Consider the following 14888-nt stretch of genomic DNA (forward strand, 5'->3'; position numbering starts at 1 on the left):
CTTGCTTCCAGGATCATTTCCAAGAGAGTTTGGGGGCTGAATGCACTGGAATGACTTTTCATCTCTCTTTTTTTCTATTTGGGAAAGAAAGAGGAGTTGAAAACGAAAATTTCCAAGATTTTAGTTGCTTGTTTGAAAGCTATTCCTACAACTATTTTAATAAAGGAAATAGTATTTTATATAGCCTGAGGTTCTGTTCTAACAGTCTTTCTTAGATCTGTGTGTTTATTTAACCAGTTAAATATCTAGCTTAAATAGTCATACTTTCACTCTCAATCTCTGGTCTATCTGCCATTTTATCTGGGAGAAAATGCATTTTATTTTGTTCCTACCTTGTATGAGTCAAAGTTGTGGTACAAAACCTTAACAATTGTTCATCTGATGCAATTAATTGCCTTTCTGGAGATACACGGTACAGACTGAGCTATCTTTTCTGAATGTCAAATCAGATTTGGGAAACATTCCTGTTATATTTGTCCCTGGAAAACACTGGACAGAAAATCACATCTATTAAAACTGCATTCATTACCAAATCCAAGGAAACGAAGGCTTTGAATGAATAGCAGCTAATCAGGCAATGTGTCATAAAAGGCAGTAACTAAAGAAAACCAAAGTAAAACATTCACTTGCATTATTGAACATTTTTAGCTTTATTATTATAATAGAATTACAGTCTGACATAAAATAAAGAGCTTTTGCTAAACTCTGTAAAGCAATACATGCTTCTGCCATAAACAACCTCTATTAGATTTAGGTTTTATTGCCACATCACTGCACTGAGGTGCAATAAACATTCAATGTCATCTTTTTAAAATTATCTCAGGAGTAAACAGAAACTGTCCTCTATAAGAGTGTATTATTATTTTCAAGGAAGACTTACTATTATTACATGGTTTAGCAAAGCATTGTAAAAAAGCTACATAGAGAATACCTTGTCTTTGATAAACTGTGCAGTCAAGTTTATACAGTATAATACTATTGGCATAGACTAACTAAGAGGTGATATAATGCAATCCTTGCATAGCAAAAAGCAGACTAGGTAAGTAATATTCACATCTAATGTGCAAAATGCAGACCAAAAGGTAGCCATGAATTGCTAGAAAGATAAAATGCCCTAAATGAACACACTAGTTTAACGCCAAAAATAACAAGATAAACAAGTACACAGAAGTTAAAGAGCCATAGTTTATTTTTTTCTATACATATATCTACACATGATACCAGAGATGAAACATCCCCTTTTAAATAATATCCAATCAGATAACTTATTAAGTTCAGACAGGACTAAATGTTAGACAATGAAGAATTATTAAAAAAAATAAATCTCTAAATCAAACATTAAATATTTCATTTTGTAGATAGAGAATGTGAACTTTTTGATTTATTAAGAGTTTAGAAATCACTGCCTATTAAACTTGACTCTCAGTAGCTGTTTCTCTAGAGACTCATGTAGCACTGTTTCAAAATCCATTCAATAGCATAAATTACATTTTTTAATTGATTCTTGCAAATATCCACCATTCTTCCAGTCTCTTTGAAAAAACTTTATCTAAAAGTTTATTTCTAAGAGTTAGCAGTAATGATACTGACTAGAATTTTTTTAAAGGGAGCACAATACCTGCAAAATGGACATCTTGTATTTAAAGCCCTTACATATTGTTCCTACAAATATATTGCTACAGTAAAAATGAAATGTAGTAAGTTTACTCAATAAAATCTATTTTCCTGTACATTCTTTTATGTATGACTTCTTTGTATTTAATGCTACATATATTACATCGCTTATTGTAACAGTTATGTTTCAGCAAATATAGCAGTAATATACAGATGAACTTCTGTCTTAACAAATATTTCACCATTTTTACCTACCAAATATAATCCCATACTTTAGTGTTTATGCATGACCTGAGCAGACCAGTCATTAATCTAATAGTATACATTGGATGACATTGTCAAATTGCAAGCTGCTGTACACTTAACCACTTTACAAATGGAATAAATTCCAAGCACTTTCTGCCTTATTTATTTTTGTAAGCTTTCCAGTACCACTGATTGATTTTCTTTTTCCTTTAATTCAGGCTCTAAATATGTTTTATTGAGCATTTAACAACATATTAAGAGCTAAGAGGTGAATCCTACACAATGTTTTAAGAACACAACTTTAAAAAAGTAAAAAAATGTACAATCTCATGCTGCATATTTACAGATATTATTTAAATACTATATTTTATCTTTCTGCTATTCATAAATCTCAGTCTAAAGCTTCTTTTAATGTATCATTTTATAAAAGAATACATTCAACATATCTAGAGCTTGCAAAAATTTTGTTTTTTTTTTTTTTGTTTTAACTCTCTAAAACATAGTGATGAGTAAAAGCTATCTTTAAAGCATCCAGGAATTGTTTGGATTACACAGGTGATAGTAGAAATTTGGGATCTGCACTTGGTTGTGCAACTGATTTTAAATCTAGTCTAGTGACAACTTAATGCTTGGAACGAGCTTGCAGTAAGAGAGCAGATTAAAGCATTTGTTACCATTAGATCTTATGTGCTATACAGTGACAAACTGTACCTAGAGTGAGTAGATTTCCTTTCTCATTAAAGACTATTTAATATTATAAGTCAGGTAGTTTGGAACATAGAAGAGAAAAGGGATTAGGAAAATAACATATCTTATGGGATTCAGCAAATGGAAAGCTTTACATCCTTGAAAAGATTATAAACAGTGGCTGAATAAATGATACAGTCTAAGATGTGCATCAGGAATGTCATAAAGAATATTTCCCCCATCCCTAAAATCTTCTGAATAAAAATATCTTTTTCATATACATATACACTATCTTTTGGGGATATTCAGTACTAAGCTTGCTACAAATGGTTTCTTTTTTCTTTTTTTTCCAACCTCCCATTACTCTACAACTCTTCCATCTCCAAAATCACTTTTTCAAAGTATATAGTTTATAACATTCTCTCCCTCACACACAGTTTTTTTTTTTCAAATATACAGTTATATTTTACCTTTTGCTAACTAAAGAAACCTTTATTTTCTTTAAGACAGAGGCAATGAAGCAAATGGGAATTACTGTATGTGAAAAAGGGAAGCAATTCCCAGAGCAAAAGACAAAACAGAACTATATGAATAAATGAGGTTATTGATGTGGAGTTTGAACCTTTAGCTGGGGCTCCCTGTTTAAATAGGTGGCCCAGTAGACTAAATTAAAGATTCCAAAAAGCAGAGGGAAGGCTATTCTTGATAGCCGATCAATTTTACTGACGCTGTTAAAAGTTTTCTTGGGCTCTGCAGGTTTTGTTTCTGGCTTCACTTCTTTGGGCTCAATTGTTGCACTTTTAGCAATGGTTGCCAGCCCAGGGTCCCTTGCAATATTAGGGGTGTAGCTCGTCGCTGCAGCTGTGTATGTGTTGTTTTTCTTGATGAGAGGATCCTTCACTTTCTTTAGCTGAAGAAAGAAGAAAATATTTCATTCTCAATACCTTCTCAACAGATGAAATTATCAAAAAGCACAGCAACATTTTGCAATTAATCCAATTCATAGCACAAAGTGTAATAAGCTGTAAGAGAGAAGTTAGTTCTGGGTATATAACTCGTGCAAAATATTTAGGTGACAACAAATACAAAATCATCCATTTGTATTACTTGTATTAGGTAAACCAAATTAGATGATAGATAAAAATGAGACCTGATAGCTAGGCTCACTGGCAAAATCACCTTTAATGATAATAGCAATGACAAAGCACTCACAGTTCAATATTCTCACAATCTGTTTTCCTTGATCAGGATAAAAACTTACACGATGCCAAATTCTAAATATAGCCTTCCAACATTAAGGCAAATATTGTGATATGAAGAGTTTTAACATAATTTATACACAAAAATACACACTAAATTATCATGTAACCATGCACTAAAGGAGTGGTTTACTCAATAAGATGAAAAGCTGTCAGTATTCTGCTCACTAATGGTTTACACCAGAGGCACATGAATTATGGATTAGGAACTTAATGTTCTTCTCTGAATCTTATAATTGGATCATAATGGCTGAAGTGGCATTCCATATGCAAAGACTTTAATGTCTGTATGACTTTTTCATCCACCTACTTATATTGCTAAAGCAAGAATATATTGAATATCTTCTAGGGGAGGAAGACTTACTGAGCTTACTTAAACTTACTTTATCCCTAGGTCCTTATATTTTCTAGCATTCTGTTTTTGGGACCTACTTGTAGGAAAAAAAATAAATTTTGACATCTGAGCAAATCAGTTAGAATTCAACTGTCCAGTTTCTGGCAGACCAAACCTGTTCTTCAGCCACTGCCCAAGGATAATCACAGGAGAGAGATGTAGTGGGTCATTAAGAAGGTATCAGGATTCCTCCAATCGTGAGAAAAAACTCCAACAACAAAACATATAGCAAAAACCAATTCCAACAGCTTAGCAAAATCTGCAGGCAGTATTTGCCACAAAAGAAAAGGCAAATGTTATCCACTTTATCCTCTTGGGATGGGGGGCGGATATGGTTGAAGAGAAAATATCAGTGGAATTTAATCTGTTAGGCCATTCACAAGGCAGCAAACACAATTCTCTGTTTTCAAGAAGCAGCTGTCCCAGGGAGGCAATATTGTGGTCACAGTACCTTTAACGACAGATCAACTATAGGCTAATGGCTACTTTGACCCCCTAATAATGGAGTTTTGATTCAAAAATTCTTGTTCAAGAGGTGAACATTTCAGGGAGTGGACAGACTCCTGCTGCACACCTGGGAACAGGAAATGAAGCTGCAGAAACCTCAGGGCAGATGGGGCAAGGCTTGTGGAGGAACAGCTTTGGAGACCCATGCTGGAAGGAAATGTAGGCTCAAATGTTAAAACTATGCCACTTAGTAAAGAAAGGGATTCACCTAATGATTCTGATGTAGATGTTCTTTAATTCATGGCAATAAAATTCTTAGCTTCAGGCCAAGAAAAAGCTTCAAATCTTCGGAACAAACAGGTTAAAAAATATTCCAACAAAAAAAGGTGTGTCAGGTTTTATTTTGTTTGGGTTTTTTGTTTATTTTGTTCTTTTTGTTGTTTTGTTTTTTGTTTGGCTTTTTTGTTTGTTTTGGGGTTTGTTGGGTTTTTGTTTGTTTGTTTGTTTGTTTTTGGCTGTCCATTTTTTCCCTTCCCAGGTAGGGAGGCTGCTAACATGGTTGCTGAGTGTAAAGGCAATCCTGTTTGCTGCTCATTCAGATACACAGGTGAGCAGCAATAAATCCAGCAGACAAAGAGCAGCTTCACTGAAGTCTCAGAGGAAACCCTTTCAATAGATTTAAATGTCACTAGAAATTCGATCCACAGAAAACCCTGACACCAGCCTGGGTCTTAATATTTCATGTCAAATTCAACTTCATGAACAAGCAATATGACAGCTAATTAGAGCTCTAAATTTGATTAGGCTGTGATGCTCTGATCATTGAGATCTTGCCTTGCTGTCTTTTCCTCACTGCAGAAAGCTCACAGGTACCAGCAAATGACACATAAAGCCCCTTACCTGCTAACAAGCACAAAGCCATAAATCTTCCATAGTTTTAAATTATGTTTGTAGTGGTGCATGTTGTGTAGGAGTTTTTTAAGAATGTAATTGTCTTGGTAACAAATGAAGCAGCTCATTATAGTAACTACATTACAAGGGAGGATAAATTAGCAAGGCAATATTTAAGGATAAAGTTTTATCAATGCAGTTCATTTTTATAACAAATATCATGAAAACACAGAATCAAAAATATTATTTTCAGTGAAAGTATCATCAATAACTGAAAACTCAACATTGAGCAGCAGGTGTGGAGATCATTACTGTAAGTTTGTTTTGATACTTCAGTCCCTTGTTCTACAATGCTTTTGTAGTAGTTGCCACTGTATAAATGCCGTAATATAATTTGGAGGTTTTTTCACTGACTTACACAACGAATATACATAAATAATATATATACATATAATCCTGAATTAAAAACAAATCTTTGCATACCAGTGAGTAATATCTGCTCCTCCAAATACCTGTTCTGTTGGATCTCTAGTCTGTGAGTGTTCATGATTACCAGCTGGGGAAGTAAACCCAACTGAATGAGCTTGCTCACAGAAGCAGCTGATATGGTAATTCCCAGGAAGCAGCAAACTTCTCTTTTATCCCCTAAATGTCCTCAACAATTTCTTGGTGCACTTGTGGTTTGTGGACCAGGTCTGATCCCAGACCTAAAGGAATCAGTGGGAGTTTTCTCCAGTGCATTCATGGAGGTACAGATCAGGATTGCACGCTCCCAGCACAGCTCTCAATTCCTCCTTCTAAATAAACACATATTTCCTATAGCTAAGAAAGGAAAAAAGAACCCCTATGATGATTTACTTGGTCATGATGATAGAGCAGCACTTCTGAATTTCGTGCTGGGGAGCACTATACCTTGGGAACTGTCAAAAACTGCAGCTACAGAATTGTTTTTCTTACGTTTACACTGAGGCATCCACGCTTTCTCTTGTTCAAATAGCAAAACATAATTGCCTTCCCTTAAAATAATACATGTTGATTTTTTTTTTCTGCTCAATTCCTGAAGTCAAAATCTCAGTAGAACATTTCATTATGAATTGCATGAAGTATCACCCAGCATGTCAGAAGTAGTATTTAGGTATTAAATGTCTAAGTAATCATGGCATAGAAATGCTGTGTGTGGACACAGCAGCAAACTCCTTTGGAGCAATAACTCTTGTACATAATAACAATTTTTAATGTGCTAAACCCCTTCCCATAGAGTGACCAGTCATGTCAGAGTGTGTGTGACCTTTTGGGGTGGCTGTGGGGAGGGGTTACCTTTTCTGGCACCACGCTCTTGCCGTCCCAGGCGTAGCCCCTCTTGGTGAAGTAGTTGACGGTGGCGAACTCGATGAGCGCCGAGAAGACGAAGGCGTAGCAGACAGCGATGAACCAGTCCATGGCCGTGGCATAGGCCACCTTGGGCAGAGAGTTCCTGGCACTGATGCTCAGGGTGGTCATGGTCAGCACAGTTGTTACTCCTGCAAAGCAGAGTTTGGGTCTTCAGGTTGTGTTTGTGCTTCATTTCCCAGCTGTTGTAGGTGGTACAGCCTTTTCTACACCCCTGGTTCGTACAAACTTCCCCGCCTGAGCTCAGTTTGTAAATGAGGATATCAGGTTTGAGTTCTGTGGAAGTTGCAGGATTATCAAAATGTTTTTTATACTTTTGTTCTTTCATGTTGTTATAATAGAATATTATTTTTAAAGTTGGAATGGAAATGTGATTTCTGAACTACTTTACTCTTCCTGGTATTTGAAGGATTTCATTGCAGTTCTTAATTCATGCGTTGCAATTTATACTACAGATGTAACAATTCAACATCTTTAGTTCTTTCTTGCAGCAGTTATGAGATAGTTAGAAAACAAAAAAAACTTGTTTCATCTTCTTTGGGATATTTTACTTCAAAGCTGTACTCAAGGGCATCAAGATTTGTGTTATTTCATTTTTTTTTAAATGATGGTTTTACAGATTTCTGTCCCTTTATTCACTGACACCCTGAACAAAGCAAAGATTTTATGTAAGACTGACAGTATAATTTGCATTTCTGGTATCAGAGCCTCCTCACTGCTGAACCTTTCCTCTCACCTTGCCCCAGAGAGCAAGCAGGACTGCACTGATTCACTCTGCTTGCAGCTGCTTGGAAAAATTAATCTCCGAGTGCACGCAAGGCATTTACATCAAATCACATGTCCACAAGTTACCTTGACAACTGCACTGTCATGTCTCCAATGTGTCTGGCAAGTTCATCTTTGCTGCACTGAGTGTTAGTGGAAATGAGCAGTGCTCTAAAATAGGTCAATTAATGAACAACATATTTACGTGGTAGTGTGAAGAGCTTGAATTATTAGTGCCTAATGAGGAAGCAATTTCTCCTTCTTGAGATGTAACCAAATGTGTTCTTTGACTTATTGCTAGTGACCTTATGTTTCTCTCACATAGCAGCAGAGGAAAGATTTATAACTTTTATTATGTGTGGTACTAAATGGGCTAAAAGATCAATGTTGTGCTTCTGTATGTATATGCATTCATGCAAGATGTTCTGAAGCTTTGTTTCACTGCCATTTCGAAATGAAAAAGCTCTCTTGATATATAATGATGGAGCAAACCCAAGAGTATTTACTAAATAACTGTCTTCTAAAATGAAAACTGAGAAATTTGTGGGTTCTTGAGCCTGTGAAGATAGCAGTTTGAAAACTGTGCAGTATTATGTATTATCCATTGAGACTAGGAAATTCTGTTCTCCATGTAATGAGTGTGAAGTACAGCATTTCAAACTGATGATCAGACATTTCTTTTTAAATGGTATGTGCAAAAAGAGGTAAAATAGTTATAATTTCAATGGATTTGACTATAAAACTCCCTAGCAGAGTAGTTCTCAGCAAAGCTGATGTTAAAAATTCAGAATTAATTTTAGTTGCTAATCTAAACAACATTATGTGAATCAAATTTAATTATACTGTAGTCTAAACCACTGTTCTGTAAATGCACATCTATATATCAACAGAAAGTCACTGCTTGTTTCATGAGGTCTAAGGCTATGCAAGTTGTGATTGATTTCCAGAGAAATTGAGAAATTAAGCACCGCTGTGAATGGTGCAAGAAAAGATCCATAAAAATAGCTCTTGTTCAACACAAGCTTCAGAGGCTGCATTTCTCAACAGTGACTCTCTGGCTTTGCCACGTTCAGAATAAATGGGTTAATTCTCTTTGGCAAAGCCAGAGGGCCAAAGCATCCTGTCCTTGCAGTGCCCTGAGGCAGCAAAACGAGTGTCCAAGCCAGCTTGGCTGGGGATGCTTCCACCTCCTGCCAAAGGTGTTCAGCAGTCCCATCTGGATATCACCAAGGACTAGGTCACAGAGCAGAAATCTCAGGCTCTAGCTTTCCTAAATGAAAATTCATTGCCTTTTTTTTTTTTAATATATACTTGACTTGGGTTAATATCACCAAAGTATATGAAAGAATATTTTTAAGATGAGCATTTCCAAGCAGTGGTTAAACTCTAGGGACCAGCTGTATAAACTGGAGGGTCTTTTAGATTGCCTGCTCACTGCATTCCTTCAGTGCATGTATTCACTGCTCTAAGCACAATAAATTGTTGCTGATCTAACAGTAGCCTGTAAAAGGGATAAAGGAAAAAAAAATTAAAATAAGAATTTTCCAAGGGCCTAAAGATGTCAAATGACAGATACCCATTGATTAAAGCCTTTTTGATAATCCCATGATTAACATTATTGCCATTGTCAGAGATGTTTTATTCATAATCTGATTGTTTTGGAATATTCTAATGGTAATGGATGGCTTGAGGTATTTTCAGGTCTCTTTTTACAGTCAGTTCCAAATCAGTTTAAAAGCTTTGGACCTATATCTTCACAATGAAATTTGTTAGCTCTTGTGTGCTGCAACATGTCCAGGCTCACACTGTTCTCCAGTACCACGTTACAATAACTACATTTACCACAGCATTTCTGAAACCCAACTGCCTCATGGTTGCCAGGAGGTTTACAGGTCTTGCTTACCAAACACAGTTCTTGCTGGGACAGATTCTCTGTTTAGCCAGAAGGACACCTGTGACAGTATCACTGTCATGATGCATGGCAGATAAGTCTGGATGACAAAGTAACCAATCTTCCTCTTCAAATGAAAATGAGTAGTCATAACAACATATTCCCCTAAAACCAAGAAAAAAGAGCATTAAAGCTTTTATAAATATACACAGCAGAGGTCTTTGAAGGAAGTGTTTTCCATTCCATTCACCCCTATTATAAAATAGAAATCCTTAAATCAAAATGGGTCAGCTCTGAAGAAAACACTTAATAAACCTGGTGGGTTTGTAAATTTTTCCTTAATAATAAAAAATTAGACATTTCTAGGAAATGTTAATTAAATTTGCATATTTGCTCTGCTGGGTAGTGAATGAAAGTCTGCATTAACTGGTGGCTGTTTAAAGCTCTTGTAAAAGTCTTATTCCATTAGAGGATGGAAAGCCACCACAGCATAACCATGTAAATGCAACCTAAAGACTAAATCAAGACAGCCTCCAAAAATGTTTCTGTTGGGCCAAGCTTAAGATGTAATTGCTGGTGTGATGGTGTTTACATTACCACATTACCATTGGTGCTTTATGTAAGCTGAAGTGTCCCTGTTCTGCTAATTTAGGACCTTAGTAAATGATTATTCTCTCCTGAAATAAATGATTACTACAAGAATAGCACGCAATATTTTCATTAGCCCTAATGCTTTTGGAGCTGCAAAGCTGTATGAGCTGGGTACTCCAAGTGCAATGAAAATTAATCGGTTTTTTATATATAAATAAATTTTATTTATACTTTCAATAATAAATATAAATATACCTAATATTCTAATACAATTACGTCATTCCATAAACCTTTCTTGCCAGCAGAGCAAATATTGCTCATTTTCAGATTATTATTTATGTAATTTAAAATGAATTTTGACAAACAGTATGTTCTCCAAAGTCTGAAAAACCTATTGTTTTTATTTTTTATATCTATATTTTTTAGTAGACTGATTCTTCTTATTATGCAATGAATGTCTTAGGAATGAAACAAGTAGACACGTAACTGAGTGGAAACTTCTGTCTAGATTAGAGATGACATGTGAAATTACTGTAGTTCTATTTTAAAATGTAGGCAGATGGAAGGAGAAAACTGCTCTTGTACAGGAAAAGCTTAAACTTGATTGAAAAACTATGTCTAGACATTGACTGCTTATGCACAGAGCATGTCAAATGCCCATTTCTGTAATGCAGAGTCCAGAAGAACATTCATTTGAGCAATCTTGCTCAATTTCTAACCCCAAGGAAAGCTTATTTATAAGATATGACAATATCCTTTCAATATAAAAGACAGCAGCCAAGGGAGAGAAGAGAAGAAATTTTAAATTGAATGGTAAAGCAAAGGATATATAAGGTTTGTTTTTTTTAAAAAAATAGGAACAGCTGTAGTGGGAATTATTACTTAAATTTTGCTCATCTTTCTTTAACTTTCACTGAAACAAACTCCTTCTCCTCTGTACCAGAGATTATGATCTTACAAAAGGTGCCAGTCTTGGCTAGGAGAGCCAACAATTTAATTTTATCTACTTAAAATATGACGTGGGAAACTATTTTAATGCAATCAGATATAGAATGTGCACAACGGTGTGTCAGAATTAATTCACTGATTGTAGATGGCAAGCTAAGAATACAGAGTGAACACACCACTGTACTCTGATGCTTTATTTAGCTGCCTAAATTATCAAAGTATTTTTAACCTCTGGAAAATGAGAACAAGATCCAAAGCATAAAGGCAATTAAAAAGACAGGGATTACTCTCATCTGTTAAGCACTGCAGCAGGTCTGAGCTGGGAGTCAGATAAAGGTGATGCTGAGGGAGTGAACTGGGCGAAGCAGAGGCCTGCAATAATGCTCTGCACTTCAGTTACAAGACACAACCCTGTTCTAAAGTTTCCACAGTACCCATGGACTGCACTCATTGGGCAGCCACTCATTAAAAGATAGTAGATGTTTGATAAGATTGATTGAGCTGACTGCAGGGCATGAAAGCACTCCAGTTATTCACTGCAGCTTTGGCTCCCCATGTTTTCTGGCTTTCTTTAATTGAATAGCATCACCACATTTGTGACAGCTGCTGATCACTCATAACTTTCCAATTCCTCTGGGGTTCTGTTTTGAAAGCGTTGCAATGCAGTCATAAAATTCCCTACAATCTAAGATTTCAAATAGCTCTTGAGCAAAATATTGCCTATATTCACAGTGTCTGATGGCTGGGCTTCACAAGTTGTAGCTTACACATCTTATAGTCTCTTATCTCTTATCTTTTCTTACCCAAGGAAGTTAGAATGAAAGGTATTTCTTCTTAGATAAATTGCTTTTGGTCCACTGACCAGTCAATCTGATCAGCAGAGCTCTTGTTCATGCCAGTGCTCAGATTCTTACTGCATTTAGATCGTCCAAATTATCAGAAAATAAACTTAAAAAATTGACATCTTGAAACAAGCACTGCCAAGTTAAAAACACAAGGGGCTGTAGCCAGCTTCAAGGTTTCAGGTATGTCATACTATAAATGTCAGCTGTATTTCTGTATCTCATTAAATTTTTGGAGTTAAAGCTGGTGCCAGGATTAAAGGAAATCGTGTTTGGATGTTTTTGAAAAAAAATCATGGGTTTTTTTGTGAAAATCGTGTTTCAGATGGTTTTGAGTTTATGACAGTTTTTTTCATTCTCTAAATACTTACTTGAGAAACTATGTACTTGCTTTTAGCAACTGTCCCCAGAAATATCAATCTTTGAGGATTCATATTGTTATGCTATTTTTGTCAGCCTATATAGTAAGCAAATAATATGAGAAGAACATGAGGAGTGCTTCTTTATTACATAAATTATTGGTTTTTCTGACTAGATCTGACACTGTAGGAAGCTTTTTAATTGTTCAAACATTTTTACCACCAGTTGAAGTAGGAAAATAATCCCAGGATGTATTATCTTTTCAGAGTCATGTTTTCCAAATCTGAAGTACATGTACTACAATTTACCCCTCACTCTTATGTCTTTGTATTTTTTACAAAGATCTGCTCTGAATTATATCTTGACAACCAAATATCACCCTTCCAAAGTATCTGTCACAGACCTGTGCTGGACTGCACAATCCCAGAGTCCACAGTTTGTCCCAGCAGGTCGTACTGGTTCAGTCGAGAGCCATCTTCAGCCACAACCACCGACCTCGCTGGCTCCCGTGTCCACTCATACACAACCTCTGCTCTGGTATAAGCATCTGATTCAAAAGAAATACATTGCATGTAAGCTTTGCACTTTCTGTTGCCTTATGGTTTTGTCAGAACAGTGTTTTGAGCAGTAGTTTGAATATTTAATTCTCTTTAATTATCTGTAGGAACCCACAACTATCTTACTGGAATTTATCTATAGGAAGTACAACTGATTTTTCCAAAATAGCTAAATAGCTGCTGTGGGGCTGGATTAAGGTTGGTCCTCCATGGCATGAAAATATTTCTCTCATATATTTCCTGCTTACGTAAAGAAGTGAGAGTGAGAAGTGGAATTTCACGAGCATGCAAGAACCCCAATGCTTTTTCTCACTCCTAGCTACTGTAAAGAAAGATGAGCCCCAAACTTTTCAATTTTTCATAGTGTGCTGTTTTCTGGGCCTCTGTAAATCCTTCTCAGAGTGGCTTCAGTGATCCTCTCATCCTTAGCCTGGCTACAGCTCCATTTTGGTCATGCCCCATCACACTGTCCTTGCTGTGAAATGGGCCTAGCAGACACTTCTGAGGCTGCCTAGGAGAAAGTGAGTTTAAATCACAATTAGTTTATCTTTTGGTTTTGGTTATTTCTTATTAGTCCTCACACTCACGACTTGAGTTTGGAGCAAGGCAAAAGAAAAGTACTGTGGGCTCTCCAAGCCCAAGCAGTGTGGTGTCTTATACAAATCATTCAGCAGCATCTACACATGCCATTGAGGGGCTTTGTGCTGTTATTTATCTTCTTTCCAGAATTGAGCTACACATAAATATTTTTAATGCTAATTCCATAGTAAAATTCTGCTGTCATTTTGTGGGGTCTGGAATCTGGCAGCTCTCACTTGGAGCAGTTGGGTGGGAGTTAATTGACTACACAGAGGCAGCTCATGTAATTCTTTACACCTAAAAGGTACCCAAGGGCTTGAATGGGAATCAATGTGTGGCCAGAACCTGCATCAAGCTTGCACCCACCAAAGGCAGCTGGAGCAGGATGGGGCATCCTAGGGCATCCAAAATAACAGAAGGACTCTACCTACAAGATGAGAATTTCCCTTTTTTCAGACTGACAAGCAGGAAGTGAAAGGGAAGAATCTCATTCACTTGACCTCATTTGTGAGTTAGCAATTTTACCTTATCAGTGTAAGAGATAACAGCTAGTAATTGAAGAGTCAGTTGGGTAGAATGTGCTGGTAAATTAATTGCATAGCATTTGATTCTGCATTATTGAAGCTGAAGGGTGCTTTTATCTTTGGGCTTCATATTCCCTAAGCACTGTAACATATCTTGGAATATGTTTTTGGAGTCAATGGCAAAAGCAAATCTACGTCTTAATAATTCTGACTTTAAAAATAATGGCCAGAGTAAACACAGACATTGACTTGCTAATCTAGTCACATAAAGACAGTAATAAAATTAATTTTCAAGCATTTGTTCTGGAATATGAGCTTGGAAGAGAGAGGAGTGCTTTTCTGAGCTACTGAGAATGACTGGATTGGTTTAGAGGGAAGGGGCTGCACTGGGCAGTGCTAGAATTGAGCTGCCAGATTTGGTGCTCAATTCTGCTGCCCTCCTCAGCTTCCCGTTCACGTTGCATAAGCAGCAATGCAGCCATCTGCTCCCATCACTGCTGGTTTCCAGAGTGGCCTCAGTTTTAAACTGACAATCAGATGTTTGTGGTAAGAGTTGAGGAGAGCATCTGCCTTTCTGATTTTGTTTTGCCAACATATGGCATTTTGTGGTTCCAGAATTTCTTTAGCATTTGTCACATTGAATTTACACTGGAATAACCTCTAGCTTAAGCTGCTCTTTGGCAAATCACTTTAGCCTTGGAGCTGGGTCAACCATTTATTGGTCCCTCCAGTATGGGCAGAGTCCACAGGAGATGTGCAGCTCCTTCACTGTCAGGCTTTTAGGAATCCAGCTCCAAGAAGTGATGAGTAACAGTGGAGGACATAAAAAACCTCTTATCCAATTTAATCTAAAACAAATGGAGCTAGGCAAACACTACCTTGGGGAGCTAAGTGTTAGATTGTA

The 14888-nt window shown here is 36.5% G+C and overlaps 1 protein-coding gene across 2 annotated transcripts in view; it reads right to left on the bottom strand.

Moving 5' to 3' along the window:
- Nucleotides 1–626: 626 nt before the first annotated feature.
- GABRA1 (gamma-aminobutyric acid type A receptor subunit alpha1) overlaps nt 627–14888 on the bottom strand; it is a 39423-nt gene continuing 25161 nt past the window's right edge. For both annotated transcript variants that reach the window (XM_036391700.2, XM_036391699.2), the window contains exons 7-10: nt 12728–12871; nt 9596–9748; nt 6856–7058; nt 627–3457 (exon numbers count right to left, since the gene is read on the bottom strand). In XM_036391700.2, the coding sequence (XP_036247593.1) occupies nt 3149–3457; nt 6856–7058; nt 9596–9748; nt 12728–12871 (809 nt within the window). In that variant the 3' untranslated portion in view covers nt 627–3148. The remainder of the gene's footprint in view (nt 3458–6855; nt 7059–9595; nt 9749–12727; nt 12872–14888) is intronic.

Source organism: Molothrus ater, chromosome 15, assembly GCF_012460135.2.
Source record: "Molothrus ater isolate BHLD 08-10-18 breed brown headed cowbird chromosome 15, BPBGC_Mater_1.1, whole genome shotgun sequence".
In the NCBI taxonomy this organism is placed as follows: Eukaryota; Metazoa; Chordata; class Aves; order Passeriformes; family Icteridae; genus Molothrus; species Molothrus ater.